At 43.9% G+C, this 21,479-nt stretch overlaps 1 protein-coding gene across 1 annotated transcript in view; it reads right to left on the bottom strand.

Moving 5' to 3' along the window:
• Positions 1 to 21,272, bottom strand: part of LOC139759859 (uncharacterized) — a 30,310-nt gene extending 9,038 nt beyond the window's left edge. Inside the window, exons 1-3 of the mRNA XM_071682373.1 lie at positions 20,478 to 21,272; positions 4,089 to 4,237; positions 3,678 to 3,801 (exon numbers count right to left, since the gene is read on the bottom strand). Coding sequence (XP_071538474.1) covers positions 3,678 to 3,801; positions 4,089 to 4,237; positions 20,478 to 20,586 — 382 coding nt within the window. The 5' untranslated portion in view covers positions 20,587 to 21,272. The remainder of the gene's footprint in view (positions 1 to 3,677; positions 3,802 to 4,088; positions 4,238 to 20,477) is intronic.
• Between the last annotated feature and the right edge of the window lie 207 nt (positions 21,273 to 21,479).

The following is a 21,479-nucleotide window of genomic DNA, read 5'->3' on the forward strand; positions in this document are numbered from 1 at the left end:
AGACGTGAGGTCACAGGAATTAGACGTGAGGTCACAGGAATTAGACGTGAGGTCACAGGAATCAGACGTGAGGTCACAGGAATCAGACATGAGGTCTCAGGAATTAGACGTGAGGTCACAGGAATCAGACGTGAGGTCACAGGAATCAGACATGAGGTCACAGGAATTAGACGTGAGGTCACAGGAATCAGACATGAGGTCACAGGAATCAGACATGAGGTCACAGGAATCAGACATGAGGTCACAGGAATCAGACATGAGGTCTCAGGAATTAGACGTGAGGTCACAGGAATCAGACATGAGGTCTCAGGAATTAGACGTGAGGTCACAGGAATTAGACGTGAGGTCACAGGAATTAGACGTGAGGTCACAGGAATCAGACGTGAGGTCACAGGAATCAGACATGAGGTCACAGGAATCAGACATGAGGTCACAGGAATTAGACGTGAGGTCACAGGAATCAGACGTGAGGTCACAGGAATTAGACGTGAGGTCACAGGAATCAGACGTGAGGTCACAGGAATTAGACGTGAGGTCACAGGAATCAGACATGAGGTCACAGGAATCAGACATGAGGTCTCAGGAATTAGACGTGAGGTCACAGGAATCAGACATGAGGTCTCAGGAATTAGACGTGAGGTCACAGGAATTAGACGTGAGGTCACAGGAATCAGACATGAGGTCTCAGGAATTAGACGTGAGGTCACAGGAATCAGACATGAGGTCTCAGGAATTAGACGTGAGGTCACAGGAATCAGACATGAGGTCTCAGGAATTAGACGTGAGGTCACAGGAATTAGACGTGAGGTCACAGGAATCAGACATGAGGTCACAGGAATCAGACATGAGGTCACAGGAATCAGACATGAGGTCACAGGAATCAGACATGAGGTCACAGGAATCAGACATGAGGTCACAGGAATTAGACGTGAGGTCACAGGAATCAGACGTGAGGTCACAGGAATCAGACATGAGGTCACAGGAATCAGACATGAGGTCTCAGGAATTAGACGTGAGGTCACAGGAATTAGACGTGAGGTCACAGGAATCAGACATGAGGTCTCAGGAATTAGACGTGAGGTCACAGGAATTAGACGTGAGGTCACAGGAATTAGACGTGAGGTCACAGGAATCAGACATGAGGTCTCAGGAATTAGACGTGAGGTCACAGGAATCAGACATGATCATCAAAAAATTAGGAACGAACCTGATTTCATGTTACTTCCATAGGGTTTGATGATAGTGACAGATCCTTCTGATATAAGACAGAACACTAAATGAACATAAGTGATCCCATGTATACCTCAATGGGTTGAAGTTGTTCCCACTTCCCTGTTCTTATGTCTTTGAGAACAGAAAATACCAGACCACACATGTAAGATGTGGAACAATCCATGAGGACTACCAGAGCCATCGTTGCAATCTGTGGCTCTTCATTCATAATCTGAGTCTAAAGTTATTCATTCTTAATCTGTATATGCAGTTTGAGGTCACATTCATTCTTAATCTGTATATGCAATTTGAGGTCACATTCATTCTTAATCTGTATATGCAATTTGAGGTCACATTCATTCTTAATCTGTATATGCAGTTTGAGGTCACATTCATTCTTAATCTGTATATGCAATTTGAGGTCTCAATCATTCTTAATCTGTATATGCAATTTGAGGTCACATTCATTCTTAATCTGTATATGCAATTTGAGGTCACATTCATTCTTAATCTGTATATGCAATTTGAGGTCACATTCATTCTTAATCTGTATATGCAATTTGAGGTCTCATTCATTCTTAATCTGTATATGCAATTTGAGGGCACATTCATTCTTATTCTACATGCAGTCTAAGGCTATTCATCCTTAATCTCTATGCAATATGAGGCAATGTATTCTTCTTCTGTTTCCAGAAATTGTCAGAAGACGACATTTCCAGAACCTTTCTTTCCAGACTGCGATCATTGCGTAAGTCTACTAACTAAATCCTCTTGTTCGGTTATACTCAGCTGTGATGTGTTTGTTATTGCTCTAATTAAGGAATTTCTCAAATATTCATAGTTTTTTTTGTGGATATAATTGGAAAATAAGCTCTAAATTTTCCCTTCTATTACTCCAGGCTTAATATATAGGACTACAGGTATCAGTTATAATCACATTCTGTATATATCAATAAACAAAAATGAACTGCTGATCGCATAAGAAAGAATCGCATTCAATTGCAATAACTGATTACCCAAGATTTATGACGGTAGAACAGTCAGGGCAGAACTAAATATATGACAGTGGCATTCCACGGTGACGTGGCACACTGGTTGACCAATGGTGCTCGTGAGGCTGACAAGTATAGATTGCAAATTGATTCCAAATTCACCATTACATCGAACAAGCACAAGAAACGACCTGGCGTAATTCTTACTCGTAATGGTGAAGGTTAAGCAATCCTATTGGCTGTAACTTAATTGTTTGTTTGGTAAGTTCAGCCACCACAGCTTTATGTAAAGGCCATCATGCTGAGCCGTGTCCAGGGCTTTCGTAGAGCAGTGTCCAAGGCTTTCATAGAGCAGTGTCCAAGGCTTTCATAGAGCAGTGTGCAAGGCTTTCATAACGACCTTACGTAGTTCAACGTTGTGCTGTTCTCCTCGTGGCTATGATGATCTCATAGAATATTGACACACTTGGACATCTATCTGTTCTGCCTCGCCCCCGACACGTTAAGGTGATATATCTCAACACAGTTAATGGGCATGCGATCATGCGACCAAAGATCGATGACTTCGTTTAGTAAGAATTATGTGGCATTTTTCCTTTTAAGATTACAGAACCATGGCTCAAACTTTGCAGGTAAATTCAGTTGCGTTGTTGGATTTAGGTGCGATCGAGTGTTCAGTGGTCATCAAACGAAAAACTACTATAAACAAGTTTGATATATGAAACGCAAAAATGTTTTAGTTTTATATGAACGAAATTCACGTTGTTTAAGGCCCTTGTATTAACCTGGCAAGATCCCTAAGCTTAGCACGGGCGGGGACCTTTGTCTTACTAGCTCTTGTCTTCAGACAGACTGCCCATCCCCCATCCCCTCAACCCCTTCTCCCCTTTGTCCCTTAATTACATTGATGGGTTTTAAGCCTATTAACTGCCAGGATCATTAAGGTCGCCAAAGTCAATTAATAACCAAAAACCAGATAATCTTTAACACTTCCTTTAGGTATTTAAAGAATTCTTAAAATCCACAGAGATTTTAACTATATAAATACGTCATTTTAAGTGATGGACTTCTTAGATTATACTCCCAAAATGCTCCAGAAAAATCATGAAATACATACATACACTGTCAGTTATTGATGACTGGGAATATGGTTTCCCACAAATATTCCATACACCGTGAAAGTATTCGAGTACATATTACAGCAGTAACAATGTAATCGCTTCCTATAATGTAATAGGTATTCGTGTGATCATTTCAGAAGTAATCACCTCGCCCATCACTCGTGTAATACGAGGGGCGACAGTGTGTTACATAAGGAATAGCAAAAGACTGTGAAGAAGAGGAAGCAACACGGATTTGATATCTCAAACACCTATGCAAAGGAAGATAGGGGACGGATCTGAAGGGGGTGATGGCAGGAACCCCTTTCTCCAGAGGTGTTGGTCGAGCGTAAGACGTGCAAGTGGGACTTACAGAGGAAGAGGACGTCGTGGGTGTAGTTATTGAGAGCCAGGGAGACATAGGCCTCGTAGGCGGTGAGGCTCGAGGGCTGCACACGGTAGCACACGGTCAACTCCTCGGCTTCCGTGCTCTCGCCCTGCTCGACAGAGAAAGCAGATCCAAAGTACAAAATTTATAGGAGATACTCAAGTTTTCATATCTAATATAAGAAATATTTCAAATTATAGATTTTTATCTCATATATACAGAAGTGTTTCTTGTACACTGTATTCGTGTGTTAGTATATATATATAAAACGATATAAAAAGCCGTAAAAGATAGACAGCTATTCACAGCTTTTTTATAGCTATCATGCTTGATAAATCATCAACGATAATACTGTAAATCAAACTACCAAAAAGGAGCAAAAAACGGGCTACCTACTGGAGAGAACTTTTGCGACAGATTATACCGGATCACCACGTCATCGCGTGGAGCCTCCCATATGTCTTCCTGTAGACCAAATACCTTCACACTCTCGCCCTCCTCCGCGTCCAGACTGGCGCCCATGCTAGACACAACACTGGTGAGGCCTGCCGGAAATAAAACACCTTAAATCCATCATTCATAACAGCGAGGATCAGTTGAATTCACAGAAGAGGAGGTTGGTTAGAGGGTCAAGTGGTGGAACTAGAGACTCTAGCCAGGGTGGTGGCTGAAAGAGAGGAGGTCGTGTATGGAACATGTTGCCTGTTGAATCTGGGAGAGGGAGCTGGGGTCGTGAGAGGAAGAGAGACAAGCTGATACGTGGAAGGGAAAGGCAGAGGCCATATGGAGCGTGGGAAGGACCGGTGTTATGGAAGAGGGTAGATAAGAATCATGGAATAGGAAGAGGAGCTTGGGTTGTGGTTAGGTAGCAAGTACGGAAAGAGGAAAAGGGGTCATGGGAAGGAGCAATGAAGGGATTGAGGAAAAGGAGCTCTGAGGGGACGCTGGGTTGGGACAAAGGGATTGAGGAAAAGGAGCTCTGTATCGCAAGAGGGGGCGCTGGGTTGAGACGAAGGTGTTGTAGACGAAGGATATTGACGCCAAGGATACAGCACTCGCTAAGGAGATGGGAAGGAGATATGGCCAAATACAGACACAAAGGCAGACGAAACAGCAGTGGACTTACCAGGAGTACAGTAAGCTGCCACTCACGCAGCTGGGGTACAACGTGAAGGGAAGGAAAACATTTGTGACTGACTTACCTGTTCTGTTCCTCTTGTGTCCTTGTTGATTACAGGTGTTTGATGGTCACAGGTGATGGGGTGGTGGTGCTTGATGGTCACAGGTGATGGGGTGGTGGTGCTTGATGATCACAGGTGATGGGGTGGTGGTGTTTGATGGTCACAGGTGATGGGGTGGTGGTGTTTGATGGTCACAGGTGATGGGGTGGTGGTGCTTGATGATCACAGGTGATGGGGTGGTGGTGTTTGATGGTCACAGGTGATGGGGTGGTGGTGTTTGATGGTCACAGGTGATGGGGTGGTGGTGCTTGATGGTCACAGGTGATGGGGTGGTGGTGCTTGATGGTCACAGGTGATGGGGTAGTGATGCTTGATGATCACAGGTGATGGGGTAGTGATGCTTGATGATCACAGGTGATGGGGTAGTGATGCTTGATGATCACAGGTGATGGGGTAGTGATGCTTGATGATCACAGGTGATGGGGTGGTGGTGCTTGATGGTCACAGGTGATGGGGTGGTGGTGCTTGATGATCACAGGTGATGGGGTGGTGGTGCTTGATGGTCACAGGTGATGGGGTGGTGGTGCTTGATGATCACAGGTGATGGGGTAGTGATGCTTGATGGTCACAGGTGATGGGGTGGTGGTGCTTGATGGTCACAGGTGATGGGGTAGTGGTGCTTGATGGTCACAGGTGATGGGGTGGTGGTGCTTGATGGTCACAGGTGATGGGGTGGTGGTGCTTGATGGTCACAGGTGATGGGGTGGTGGTGCTTGATGATCACAGGTGATGGGGTGGTGGTGCTTGATGGTCACAGGTGATGGGGTGATGGTGCTTGATGGTCACAGGTGATGGGGTGGTGGTGCTTGATGGTCACAGGTGATGGGGTGGTGGTGCTTGATGGTCACAGGTGATGGGGTGGTGGTGCTTGATGGTCACAGGTGATGGGGTGGTGGTGCTTGATGGTCACAGGTGATGGGGTGGTGGTGCTTGATGGTCACAGGTGATGGGGTGGTGGTGCTTGATGGTCACAGGTGATGGGGTAGTGATGCTTGATGGTCACAGGTGATGGGGTGATGGTGCTTGATGATCACAGGTGATGGGGTAGTGATGCTTGATGATCACAGGTGATGGGGTGGTGGTGTTTGATGGTCACAGGTGATGGGGTGGTGGTGCTTGATGGTCACAGGTGATGGGGTGGTGGTGCTTGATGGTCACAGGTGATGGGGTGGTGGTGCTTGATGGTCACAGGTGATGGGGTGGTGGTGCTTGATGGTCACAGGTGATGGGGTGGTGGTGCTTGATGGTCACAGGTGATGGGGTGGTGGTGCTTGATGGTCACAGGTGATGGGGTGGTGGTGCTTGATGATCACAGGTGATGGGGTAGTGATGCTTGATGGTCACAGGTGATGGGGTGATGGTGCTTGATGATCACAGGTGATGGGGTGGTGGTGCTTGATGATCACAGGTGATGGGGTGGTGGTGTTTGATGGTCACAGGTGATGGGGTGGTGGTGCTTGATGGTCACAGGTGATGGGGTGGTGGTGCCTGATGGTCACAGGTGATGGGGTGGTGGTGCTTGATGGTCACAGGTGATGGGGTGGTGGTGCTTGATGATCACAGGTGATGGTGCTTGATGATCACAGGTGATGGTGCTTGATGATCACAGGTGATGGGGTAGTGGTGCTTGATGGTCACAGGTGATGGGGTGGTGGTGCTTGATGATCACAGGTGATGGGGTGGTGGTGCTTGATGGTCACAGGTGATGGGGTGGTGGTGCCTGATGGTCACAGGTGATGGGGTGGTGGTGCTTGATGGTCACAGGTGATGGGGTGGTGGTGCTTGATGATCACAGGTGATGGGGTGATGGTGCTTGATGGTCACAGGTGATGGGGTAGTGATGCTTGATGGTCACAGGTGATGGGGTGGTGGTGCTTGATGGTCACAGGTGATGGGGTGGTGGTGCTTGATGGTCACAGGTGATGGGGTGGTGGTGCTTGATGGTCACAGGTGATGGGGTGGTGGTGCCTGATGGTCACAGGTGATGGGGTGGTGGTGCTTGATGGTCACAGGTGATGGGGTGGTGGTGCTTGATGGTCACAGGTGATGGGGTGGTGGTGCCTGATGGTCACAGGTGATGGGGTGGTGGTGCTTGATGGTCACAGGTCACATATGACAGTCATCATGACTCTAAGATATGACAGTCATCATGACTCTAAGATATGACAGTCATCATGACTTTAAGATATGACAGTCATCGTGACTCTAAGATATGACAGTCATCATGACTCTATGATATGACAGTCATCATGACTCTAAGATATGACAGTCATCATGTCTCTAAGATATGACAGTCATCATGACTCTATGACAGTCATCGTGACTCTATGACAGTCATCATGACTCTATGACAGTCATCATGACTCTAAGATATGACAGTCGTCATGACAGAGCATGTGCAAAGAGGACCAATAGGCTTTGCATCATATGCTCCTAAAACCTCTCAAACTACGACGTTCACCACACGCCACCTCCCATGTATGAACCATAGCCACGACTGTATGTATCTTCTAACACATGTTGTGCGGTGAACAACAGCATATGTACGTACACTTCTACGGTCTTTATATTCTCTGTGTGAAAGACTTCAGTCCATTACTGAAGTTCTAAATGGCGTCAAGCCTGAGGTGACATATTAAAAAAGGCTTAAAGAAATAGAGAAATATTTCTTCAAACTGTACAAGACGGTACTGAAAAACGAATACAAAATATACCTCCCCACCACCCATAAAAAACGCAAGTTATACCTCCCCCCCAAAAAAGAAACGTATCTATGAAGAGTCAAAATGGCCCACATGAGCATAAAATCTATAAGGAAGAAAATGAAAACTAGAAACTGTCATCAGCTCCCCAAGTTGTGACAGACCTGTCTCTTGAAGATGGACAGATTGTAAGCGTAAGAATAATGATGAAAGGAAAGGAAGCAAATTGTCTTAACGACCAATCCTCCAGTTGTTGACGTCCACACAACACCTGCAGAGTGCAGTGGCTTGTTCAGCTTGGAAGAAGTTTGAAACTGACTACATTACGTCTTCACTCTAATGAAAGCATTAAGTTAAGGCGAGGAGTAGAGATTATACATGAGAGAGACCTGTATTCAAAAGGACTAGAGCAGCGTAAAGATGACGTCGTAAACGCAAGATGTGATGAAGATAATTGGTCGAAACGCAATAACTGATGACGGAAAGGAAAACAATAAGAAAACAAAAGACAAACACTAGGAACGCTATTGCTAAGAGAATCAAAGACATTGGATCAGTCCTCCACCACCACGAATACAGCAGTGGATCAGTCCTCCACCTCCACGAATACAGCAGTGGATCAGTCCTCCACCACCACGAATACAGCAGTGGATCAGTCCTCCACCTCCACGAATACAGCAGTGGATCATGAGGGAAGAAAACTGGTCATTGGCTTCCGTAGTGAGGTGGGAGATCCAACATAAGATTGAGGGAGAAGCAGCCACAGATTTATACTAGACTTTATCAAGAAGGTTTTGAAATATGAAATACCTCGATATGAAGGGTTCTAAGACCCTAGAAGAGAAGGATCTGATGTTGACTACACAGTCGATAATGTCAGCATTAGGTCTCCAATGATATCAGCTTTAGTATCTAGAACGAATAATATGAGAGTCGAAGTTTTACACACACACACACACACACACACACACACACACACACACAACACACACACACACACACACACACATATATATATATATATATATATATATATATATATATATATATATATATATATATATATATATATATATATATATATATATATATATATATATATATATATATATCCTACCTCATATATCTAGGCCACACATGCCTGCTATACCCAAATGTGTAATAATTACAAGTCCTATGTCGGACACACACTGGCTTTTCTCAGTAACATTCAACATTGTTCTTAATGTTTGCCTTTATGGTCACATACACTGTAGATCCACCCCCATCCCAATCCCCCCCCACACACACACACACACACAACAGACGACATTCAAAGCTTTTGAATCAAACTTTGTGGCCGGTGCGTTGGTCTGCCCAGGAATTGACCCTTTGCCCGTGAGAGTGACTGGTTGCAACACTAGCCAGTGCACCATAAAAGTTCGTGTGTGTGTGTGTGTGTGTGTCTGCATGTGTGTGTGTGTGTGTGTGTGTGTGCGTGTGTGTGTGTTTCGGTGTTTGATTCTAACACAATTTCTTTTTACTATATCTTTTGAGTCTTTTTTTTTCCTTCTTTTAGCCTGATACGTCTTGTTTTTTCTTGCTAAGAAGCCACATGCAATTCAAGTCCTAATCGAGGCCATCTCATGAAAGCTCTCTCTCTCTCTCTCTCTCTCTCTCTCTCTCTCTCTCTCTCTCTCTCTCTCTCTCTCTCTCTCTCTCTCTCTCTCTCTCTCTCTCTCTCTGTATATATATATATATATATATATATATATATATATATATATATATATATATATACTCAGCCTCTAGCTGTCATGTAATAATGTATGTACATTTGCGTGTGTGGACGTGTATGTGTATACATGTGTATGTGGGTGGGTTGGGCCATTCTTTCGTCTGTTTCCTTGCGCTGCCTCGCAAACGCGGGAGACAGCGACAAAGCAAAATAAATAAATATAAATAATAAATATATACTCTAGTCTAAGTACCTATGGTAAGCTATGTTCAGGTGCAATAAACTTGAGGCCAATCTACCGTTAACTTCAGACACAGTAGCTACGAGGTAGATGAAGTTCGAGTGTTAGATGAACTGTTTACCTAACGTAGCATACGATGAAGTTCAGGTACCTAACGTAGCATACGATGAAGTTCAGGTATACCCATCTTCAGGGATAATGAACCAATGCGTAAACTAACTTTTTGCTACAATGATTCTAAAGTAAACTGAGTTATTGCGCAAAGTTTCGAAGGTCAACTTAACTTTGGGTACAGTGAACTTAAGTTACAACGAACCGTCCATCTTCTTCCTTTGGCTACATTGAATCTAAAGTATACTATGAATTCGTAAGTAAACTAACTTTGCATACAATGAATTCAATGTATACTATCTTGAGACAAATCAACCCTGAAGTCGTCATCTTATGGCTTTGACAACGACTTTCGCCTCGCCAGCAACGATGGCAAACTAATATCACTCGAAAGCAGTTAATCTCAACTGTAAACCATGTCCAACACATTCCTATTTCTTATGAGTTTGATCTAAACCTAACAACACTCATGATGGTGATTTACAGCCGATCAGTTTTCTCAAAGTTGTTCGCTCGGTAAATCAAGCTTTGTTCATACTGTCTGGGTTGGTTGAGTATGTCCAGGTACTTGAATAGGGTGTAGTGTGGATGGGAAGGGAGAGGGAGACGAGTGTTTGTGTGTGTGTAGAATGCAGAAGAAAGGCGAGTCCAACCACACACTTCAGTCAATGTAGAGTGAGGAGGGAGGGGTAAGTCCACCCACACACTTCAGTCAGTGTAGAGTGAGGAGGGATGGTAAGTCCACCCGCACACTTCAGTCAGTGTAAAGTGAGGAGGGAGGGGTAAGTCCACCCACACACTTCAGTCAGTGTAGAGTGAGGAGGGAGGGGTAAGTCCACCCACACACTTCAGTCAGTGTAGAGTGAGGAGGGAGGGTAAGTGATCTATACCACATCAGAAGGTATCGAGAGGAGGAGGAGGGTGAGTACAGACATACAATTATGGACACTAGGGAGTCCATATAGCTAAGTGAGTCGTTAATGTAATTCATCCTACGAGGCGTTGGCTACTGTGGCCTTCACGGGTGGGCAAGCACCATCGAACGCTTAGCTAACGATGGAGGGTTGATCCTCGCCGTGTTTACCGTCATATATTCTTAGCAAGGAAAAAAAGAAAAAAGAAAAACGGAAAGTCATTTACGTCAAGCAATCGAAAGTCATTTATGTCAAGAAATCGAAAGTAATTTCTTAGACGAGCTAATGAGTCCCTAAGAAAGTAATTGAATTATCCAAATACTTTATCACTTTGTCATCCATTTCACCGGCCATACCAAGGGTAGTTGATTATACTAACGTCCTGAACACACAACTGGTGTCGATTGTTTCCCCGCCCCCCCTCCCTCTCTCTTGTCGTGTCGAACACTTCATGAATGTTTAATGACAGAATCATTGGATGACTAAAGGCATTTAGTTGGTGCTTGGTTTCTGTGAACAACCCCAGTGGTGTCACTTGGGTCAAGGAGAGCTTTTGCATAATTCTGAGAGTAAGGGTCATTGTTATGTTACTTTAACTTAGACACACACACACACACACACATACACACACACACCCACACACACACACCCACACACACACACACACACACACACACACGTACGCAAAGGGGAATTTTGTCTAGAGTTGTGCATCAGTCTCTCTGGTGTGTGTTGTCAACAATATCCTACATATGATCAGAAGCAAATAAATGACTACTTGCAATATACGAGACAACACACCTTAAAAGAAAAGGAGGTCAATGTGTCACACATGTCTTAAGACTTCCACGAGAAAGGGAGCTCCGTTTTGGACAAAAGAGAGCTATGGCCTGCCCGAAAACATTTGACACCAGCCACACGAGAACCTAATGAAGAAGCAGAACCTACAAGACAGGACGTCTCCTTACTGGACAGAGTAGACCTTGGTGGATGGGAACAGCGGAAGCTTGTTAGAGGAGCCTGCTCGAGGTAGTTGGGAATCACCAGTGTTGTGTCATGGGTCTTAGTTCATGGTTCTTCTGGATCGTTATAAATGACTTACTACTCGAAGTAATACTCGTGGGACTTTGAGGCATCGAACTTGACCTTTCCATTCAGATGATGAAGCAGTTCCTCGACAGAGACGCGTCCACGTTTATCCTTCAAGTAGAGGCGTCAGCCAAGGTGACGTCATCATTAAGGTAAAGGCGTCAGCCCAGGTGACTCCACCATTAAGGTAAAGGCGTCAGCCCAGGTGATGCCACCATTAAGGTAAAGGCGTCAGCTCAGGTGACTGCACCAGTAAGGTAAAGACGTCAGCCCAGGTGACGACGCTACCACCATCAAAATGAAGATTATATTCCTGTGTTCTTCTGTGGCTGTGGTCGACTTAGATCATGTTGGAGTGTTAGGTTACACCTGGGGACAGCCCCGTTGGTGCCATTCGGGTAAAGGGGAAACTTTTGTTGTTTTCTTGGTCTACAAGAGTAGCTTTTCATTTAAGTTTTGCATAATTCCGACTGTAAGGATCGCTGTTATGTTTCTTTAACTTAGACACACACACACACACAAACACACACACACACATACACATACTGAGGGCATTTCCTCTAAACGTTCATAGTTTCTCTCTACTGTATGACGAGATGAGGGTAGTAATGCATGCATCTACGTATGGGTGTATGTATGCATGAGTGTGTATGTGCATATGCGTGTGTGTATGTGTGTGTGTATGTGCATATGCGTGTGTGTGTGTGTGTGTGTGTGTGTGTGTGTGTGTGTGTGTGTGTGTGTGTGTGTGTGTGTGTGTGTGTGTGTGTGTACTGTCCATACTGTCGACCCAAATCAATAAAGCTATTTATTTGCAGCACTGAATACTGATCCTACAGATTCTTCACCGTGGAAAACGAAAGAAAGTCGATCCCCGTAAACCAAGAGAAACGCCAACACATCAGGAGGTTATTTCAACTTGAGTAGATTGGAATTCTCTCGCTGTCACCTGGAGGGGTGGGAGAGAGAGAGAGAGAGAGAGAGAGAGAGAGAGAGAGAGAGAGAGAGAGAGAGAGAGAAATATGCCATGTAATCCGTGGGAGGAGGAAAGAAGAAGTATACAGGAAAAAATAGCACTTTTTACAACAGAGTGTATCAACTTGATTCATGGCATGTAATCTACGCTATGTAGCTTGTATACATGACGAATTATATAACGTATACCTCATACAACATCCAGGGGTATAAATAAACTTTGCACACACTGCAGGAAATGAATGACTGGGTAATAAGAAAATTGATAAGAAAATCACTGCATGTTCGATAAACCCTGTAATACATCACATTGACAACAGCTCACATGTGTTCCGTCTGAGGCGCAGAGGCTTCCTTGGTTATGTAAAAAGACTCGATATTCCGGACAGAAATAAGTGCAAGAGGGATTCAGAGAAATACCCAGGGATGCAAGTGAGGAAGGAGGTAAGTAACAATGAGAGGTCGAAAACCTGTTGCCTGGTTAATGCTACGGAGGCAAAGCAATAAGTGTTGATATCTTCCTTTTGAATTATAGGTATGTATGTTCTATGGTCTGCCATGGGTGTATGATATACTAGCTACACCTACTGAATAATGTATGCTCTTGATATTTGGAGTTGTGGGTTAGTATGTTATACCAAATATACCACGTGTATATAGACCGTTCGACCTTATGCGTCCGTCTGGGGCATTAGGCGTGTATGCAGCAGGGCACACATGAATATAAAACTTATTTACCACTTCTTCCAACGAAAATCGACCCCATTCATTGGCTTTTACCTTGTCCACATGATGAATGATGACTGAGTGCCAGGTCACAGTACTTATGTACACATATTTATGACCTCATTAGCTACTGTAATTGCCGAATGGAGCCAGTCATTCCCCGGGAATACGACACCAAGGAAGGAGGCTCACTCTTCAATTCGATATCTGACCATCTCTACTCATGTCCAAAAAAATATTCGTGGAGAACTTAAAAGGTCTTACGTACTACCTCAGAGAATGTGTGTTGAATGTGTAAGGGTTCAACGTCCTGTCTTCCAAGATGAATGTCGCGTGAAAGTCCTTTCTTGGTGAGGCCTTGCAATCAATGATCAGTGTCCTTACTGTAAAAGGTATGTAGTGATATACAAGTCTCTATTTTTCACTCCTCCTCTTCCTCGTTTTTTTCAGCGTTCCTCTTGCTACGTTCCTCAGCCTCTTCCTCTACTCCTCCTTCGTCCTTTATCTTTGTGTTATCTGAGACGCCATGGACCAGTAAATAACCGGATTAGGGACATCTGATGAAATCATACCTGAGTTAGGGAAGGAAGAATTCTACCTCTGTATTCCCTGCGTGTCGTAGAAGGCGACTAAAAGGGGGAGGGAGCGGGTGGCTGGAAATCCTTCCCTCCAGTTTTTACTTCTCCAAAAGAAGGAACAGAAAAGGGGGGCCAAGTGAGGATTTTCCCTCTAAGGCTCACTGCTCTGTTCTTAACGCCACCTCGATCAACTGCTAAAGGAAGGATGAACAACTGTTTTGATTGTAGACCGACTGCTGCAGTTATGATTCGAAGCTATGCGCTCGAACATTGGGCGTCAGAGTCAGCAACGCTAACCGCTATACCCCTGAGGTCCGCCTCCCTCCTCGTTCTCCTCCTCCTGATTTATCCTTCTGGTTTCCACTTTCTTCTTTCTCCTTACTGAGGCCAAGATGCGCTTGTGTTGGGCCTTGCGGCGAAGTGTGAGGGGATACGGTGCCTTTCTGGTGAAAATGAGGCAAAGATAATGAGTATGATGACAGTGCACTGTAGGCAATGATAGTGAACATGAACATCAGGCGCTTAGTGAACAAAGGTCTTGGTGCAAAAAATCAATGAACTTGGAATGTGTGATGTTCTTTTGTTCTTCTGCAAACATATGTATATTCATACTTGTTTGCCGTGTCTCGCTTTAGCAAATGAGCGCCGGAGACGGACGAAACAATGGATTCGTTTGGGCACATCCACGAGCCAGCTGTCATGCACTGAAACCGCAGCCAGTTATGCATAGCTATGCCCCACAGATCAATTCCACGGTTTCTCCTGACCACTTCAAGTGCATTGGCTCAGCTCGTCGACCCCCCCCTCCCCCCGTATATCACACTGTTCCAACTATCTCTATCCCATGCACGCCTCTCACTCTTATGAATATTCAGGCCCCGGTACCTCAAAGCCTCTTTCACTCCATCCTTCCATCTCCTTCTGGTTCTTTCCAGTTCTCATACTCACTCCACTTTTAGCATGTAGATAATTAAGTATATATATATATATATATATATATATATATATATATATATATATATATATATATATATATATATATATATGTATATATATATATATATATATATATATATATATATATATATATATATATATATATATATATATATATATATATATATATATATATATATATATATATATATATATATATATATATATATATATATATATATATGGCCTGAACATGCAGGAGGGTGAAAGGAGGGCAAGGAATAGAGTGAATTGGAGCGATGTGGTATACCGGGGTTGACGTGCTGTCAGTGGATTGAATCAGGGCATGTGAGGCGTCTGGGGTGAACCATGGAAAGCTGTGTAGGTATGTATATTTGCGTGTGTGGACGTATGTATATACATGTGTATGGGGGTGGGTTGGGCCATTTCTTTCCTCTGTTTCCTTGCGCTACCTCGCAAACGCGGGAGACAGCGACAAAGCAAAAAAAAAAAAAATATATATATATATGTGTATATATATATATATATATATATATATATATATATATATATATATATATATATATATATATATATATATATATTCCCTGGGGATAGGGGAGAAAGAATACTTCCCACGTATTCCCTGCGTGTCGTAGAAGGCGACTAAAAGGGGAGGGAGCGGGGGGCTGGAAATCCTCCCCTCTCGTTTTTTTTTTAATTTTCCAAAAGAAGGAACAGAGAATTGGGCCAGGTGAGGGTATTCCCTCAAAGGCCCAGTCCTCTGTTCTTAACGCTACCTCGCTAATGCGGGAAATGGCGAATAGTTTGAAAGAAAAAGAAAGAATATATATATATATATATATATATATATATATATGTATATACTTCCATACTATTCGCCATTTCCCGCGTTAGCAAAGTAGTGTTAAAAACAGAGGACTGGGCCTTTGAGGGAATATCCTCACCTGGCCCCCTTCTCTGTTCCTTCTTTTGGAAAATTAGAAAAAAGAAACGAGAGGGGAGAATTTCCAGCCCCCCCGCTCCCTTCCCTTTTAGTCGCCTTCTACGACATGCAGGGAATACGTGGGAAGTATTCTTTCTCCCCTATCCCCAATGATTATGTATATATATATATATATATATATATATATATATATATATATATATATATATATATATATATATATATATATATAAACCGAAGTTGACGACCTAGTACAATGTGTTACTTTTCTTATATTACCTTAAAAAAACGATTGTGCTGGAACTCATCAGAAGCGCTTCGATACGATAATAGTTTCTGAGCAAATTTCATCAAGAGGGTTGAAATGAAAACGATCAGTGGCGTTGAATTTCAAAACTTCAGTAACCTTTAACCCTAAAAGTAAACTAATAGTGGCCATAAAGAAAAGAAACAGAGCTAAACTTACCAAACCATTGTCAATGATTATGAAAATTTCAAGTCAGTCTGGCCTCAGATGGGGAAATGGCGACATTTTGTTTTATTGCTGAACAGAAGAATATAAACGAAGCAAAAGAAGAAAATCTATGTCCTCCCTCCAAGAAAGCCAGACGAAAAGATATTGTGCAATATGTCTAAACAAAAAACTGTGTTTGCATTTCTTGTTGCCAAGACTAACTCCACGTACTATACCACGTACCACACCACGCACCATACCATATACCTTACCATGTGCCATACCACGTACCATACCATGTACCATACCACGTACCACACCACGTACCACACCACGTACCATACCATATACCTTACCATGTGCCATACCACGTACCATACCATGTACCATACCATGTACCTTACCATGTGCCATACCACGTACCACACCACGTACCATACCATGTACCATACCACGTACCATACCATGTACCATACCATGTACCATACCACGTAACATACGACTGAACATACCACGTACCATACCACGTACCATGCCACGTACCATACCACGTACCATACCACGTACCACACCATGTACCATACCACGTACCATACCATGTACCATACCATGTACCATACCACGTAACATACGACTGAACATACCACGTACCATACCATGTACCACACCATGTACCATACCATGTACCATACCACGTACCATACCACGTAACATACGACTGAACATACCACGTACCATACCACGTACCACACCACACACCATACCATATACCTTACCATGTACCATATCACGTACCACACCACGTACCATACCATGTACCACACCACGTACCACACCACGTACCATACCATGTACCTTACCATGTGCCATACCACGTACCACACCACGTACCATACCATGTACCATACCACGTACCATACCATGTACCATACCATGTACCATACCACGTAACATACGACTGAACATACCACGTACCATACCACGTACCATGCCACGTACCATACCACGTACCATACCACGTACCACACCATGTACCATACCACGTACCATACCATGTACCATACCATGTACCATACCACGTAACATACGACTGAACATACCACGTACCATACCATGTACCACACCATGTACCATACCATGTACCATACCACGTACCATACCACGTAACATACGACTGAACATACCACGTACCATACCACGTACCACACCACACACCATACCATATACCTTACCATGTACCATATCACGTACCACACCACGTACCATACCATGTACCACACCACGTACCACACCACGTACCATACCATGTACCTTACCATGTGCCATACCACGTACCACACCACGTACCATACCATGTACCTTACCATGTGCCATACCACGTACCACACCACGTACCATACCATGTACCATACCACGTACCATACCATGTACCATACCATGTACCATACCACGTAACATACGACTGAACATACCACGTACCATACCACGTACCATGCCACGTACCATACCACGTACCATACCACGTACCACACCATGTACCATACCACGTACCATACCATGTACCATACCATGTACCATACCACGTAACATACGACTGAACATACCACGTACCATACCATGTACCACACCATGTACCATACCATGTACCATACCACGTACCATACCATGTACCATACCACGTACCATACCACGTACCATACCATGTACCACACCATGTACCATACCACGTACCATACCATGTACCACACCATGTACCATACCATATACCATACCACGTACCATACCACGTACCATACCACGTACCATACCACGTACCATACCATGTACCATACCACGTACCATACCACGTACCATACCACGTACCATACCATGTACCACACCATGTACCATACCACGTACCATACCACGTACCATACCACGTACCATACCATGTACCATACCATGCACCATACCACGTACCATACCACGTACCACACCATGCACCATACCACGTACCATACCACGTACCATACCACGTACCATACCACGTACCATACCATGTGCCATACCACGTACCATACCACGTACCATACGATGTACCATACCATGCACCATACCACGTACCATAGCACGTACCATACCATGTACCATTTGGGCGGCTCTTACGAACCGTTGGTTGTAAAGTTTTTATCATGATGTCAAACCATCAAAGTTTCTACACAATAAATTGAAGTTGGTTATTCTACCACCGTTCGATTCATGTCTTTATCACATTTCCTTCATTATGTATATCATTATGACACATAATAATCCTGAAGGAATGCCTAATTTAGCCGTAGATCTCATGAAACTCCTGTGTGCTGCTGTACAACTGTTGTGGTGTTCTATAACCCAATTAATAATCAACGCCCGAAACCCTGACGACCATACACCCCCTCAGCAACAGGTAGGTATATAGCCCTCTTTTCAACACTGCCGAATTACCTCCACCATGTCCATTGACGTACATGAAAAAAAGCATCTGTTAATAAGTTAAAAGAACCAACAGTTCTCTGGGGTCTTGTGTCAACAGTGTAGAGCAGGTTTCTGGCAATCCATTGGCGTTGGTATGACACGACTGCGCAAGCCATATGTAGACGGCAAATACCCATGTCATTATGATATTACACAGCAAGCAAAGTGAGTCGTTCTCTGAAAATGACTCCATAGCTCGAAGGGTAATGCTTCCAAGGCCAATGCGACACAAAGGGAAAGACACACACACACACACACACACACACACGTGTGTGTGTGTCTCTGCCTATAAGAGCATGTTGCGTGTGCATGTAGCGTGTGACCACCGACCCACTCATGCTGTACGTACAACACGCTCTCACACGCTCGCTGCCCAGCGAATAAACAAACGGGTCCCGTTCGTTCATTAATTGATGCCTGACCCTCGACACTCACTCTTGACGGGTTCCAAGTGGATTGGTATAAAAAGATTCGCTATGATTTTATAATTCAGGGGGTGCATAACTAATCCTGGGGGGGTGTGTCTGGTAAGGTTATCCTAACTGGTGAATATTTGATGTTGTATCCAAGACTTCACTTGCTGGTTGATGTTTCAGTCACCGGGAAATCATTTGGCGGGTTTTGCCTCGACAGACTGTAGATGAGGCTTCTTGGTACAGCTTCGAACTGTTGTGTACCTGAACTTTGAGTCTTTACGGACGTCGACTTCACCCAAGGTGAATATGGACGTTGACTTCACTCAAGGTGAATATGGACGTCGACTTCACTCAAGGTGAAAACCCCAGGGGCACGCCTGACCGAGGCTGCGACAAATCCTCTGGCTCAAAAGGGCAAAGAAAGAGGAGTTGGTACTGAGTCGAACAAGCTGGTATCGCCGCTTCGAGACCTTACACAAGTACCATGACTTCAAGTTGTGTACCATTTATGTTGATGAACATAGAACCGAGCTGTTGATAACTTTAAAGTCCCATATATGGATTCCGATACATGGGTTGCATTCCATTTTTCCATCCTCTTGATGTCAAACAAGAGTCTTCTGTAAACTTCGACTGTTTGAGATGATCAACAACCATTTGATCAACAAGATACAGTAAAATGACACGGTTACTAAACATAGTTGGATCTACACCTCTAAACACACTAAGATAAAGAAATAGAATTAAATGATTTTCTTTCTCTCTTGCGATGCCAGAACATTAATAATGATAACCTCTGGACATCATTAAAGATTTGATTACTGATTTTGATTATTATTATATCACTAGCTCCTTCGACCGGATGGCGTTGAACCAAGCTTATCATTGTAGAAAATCAAGTCCAAAAAGGTATAGTTCACTATTTCTTCATCCTCACTTAACCAGGCCTTCAATATACTTTCATCTTCATAAATCTACATCTACACTACACCCTCATCTTCCCTACACCAGTTATCTGCACTACACCCTTATATCTGGTGCACCCTCATCATCACTACATCACTATTGTTCACCACAAACTTTTTTCCCTTACACCCTTACCTCCGCCACGCCATCATACTCAGGAGGAGGTATGCAACTTGGTGTTTCATTCTTACTGAAGAGTTCCATACATACCGAAGACCGATGAGGGTTTAGGGAGTGAGCCTAGCCTTACCATGCTTACCCACGACTGCCAAGGCAAAGAGGAACTTCACCTCCCGTCGACTCTCGAGCGGTGCCCTCCTCCTCCTCCTCCTCCTCCTCTTCTTGGTGTTGGTGGCCGTCGAACTCATTCCCGCGACATTAGCAGTGAGCTGCCTGCGACCCACTGCATATGACTCATTGATTAAATATGCTTCATCTAAGTCGTTGTCTTTTACTTTATATTGACATGTATACGTTTGTTGATTTTTGATGGCTTTCTTGTACAGTTCACGCAGCCTTTGTGAACAGAGTCCAGTGGTGTAAGATAATTTGGCAAATATACATAAATCTGTGTTTGGTGAGAGAAATTTATAACTGTTCTTCCTTCAGTGTCAGCTGTACAGTTCTTACCTGACATGTGAGTAACACTAGATATGAACAAGCATGGCAGTCACTTTACACACACTGATACGTATTTCTTCATAACTCATGTAAAAATCCTATGCAGTTTCAACAACAAGAGTCTATTTACTCTGTAAATTTGTAAATTTGGTGTAAACTGTTCACCACTATCGCGTTCTTCGTATCTTTGGATCTTCGTTGGCTCCTCGTTATCGTCTGTTCATACTCGGGTGTGATCGTCTGTTCATCTCTGCCTTGTTGGTCCTACGTGCTGTAAATTCCCTAAGTCTACGATGGCTCTCGAGTTATACGACACTCGGACGCAATCCTGTGCGAGCGATCGATCGCTCCGACGCGATTCATGAGTTCCGTCCGTATCGAGCAGCAGGTCACCATGCGAAGGGCTGGGATCAGGAGGAGGGTGGTGTGTGTGTGTGGTGGTTCCGCTACGTGGTCTTCACTCGATGAGCGACCCTAGCTGACTGAGGGAACCACATGACTCCAACAGTCGTCAGCTCCGGGGGGTGGGGGACGGGGATGTCTTGTGGCTGACGCCTCTAAAGCAGTAGCGCCTGACACTATAGAGTGTATACCAGTGGCTGACATCCCTAGTGAATGTGGCTGACATTGTGATAGTACC

This window comes from Panulirus ornatus, chromosome 3, assembly GCF_036320965.1.
Source record: "Panulirus ornatus isolate Po-2019 chromosome 3, ASM3632096v1, whole genome shotgun sequence".
Lineage (NCBI taxonomy): Eukaryota > Metazoa > Arthropoda > Malacostraca > Decapoda > Palinuridae > Panulirus > Panulirus ornatus.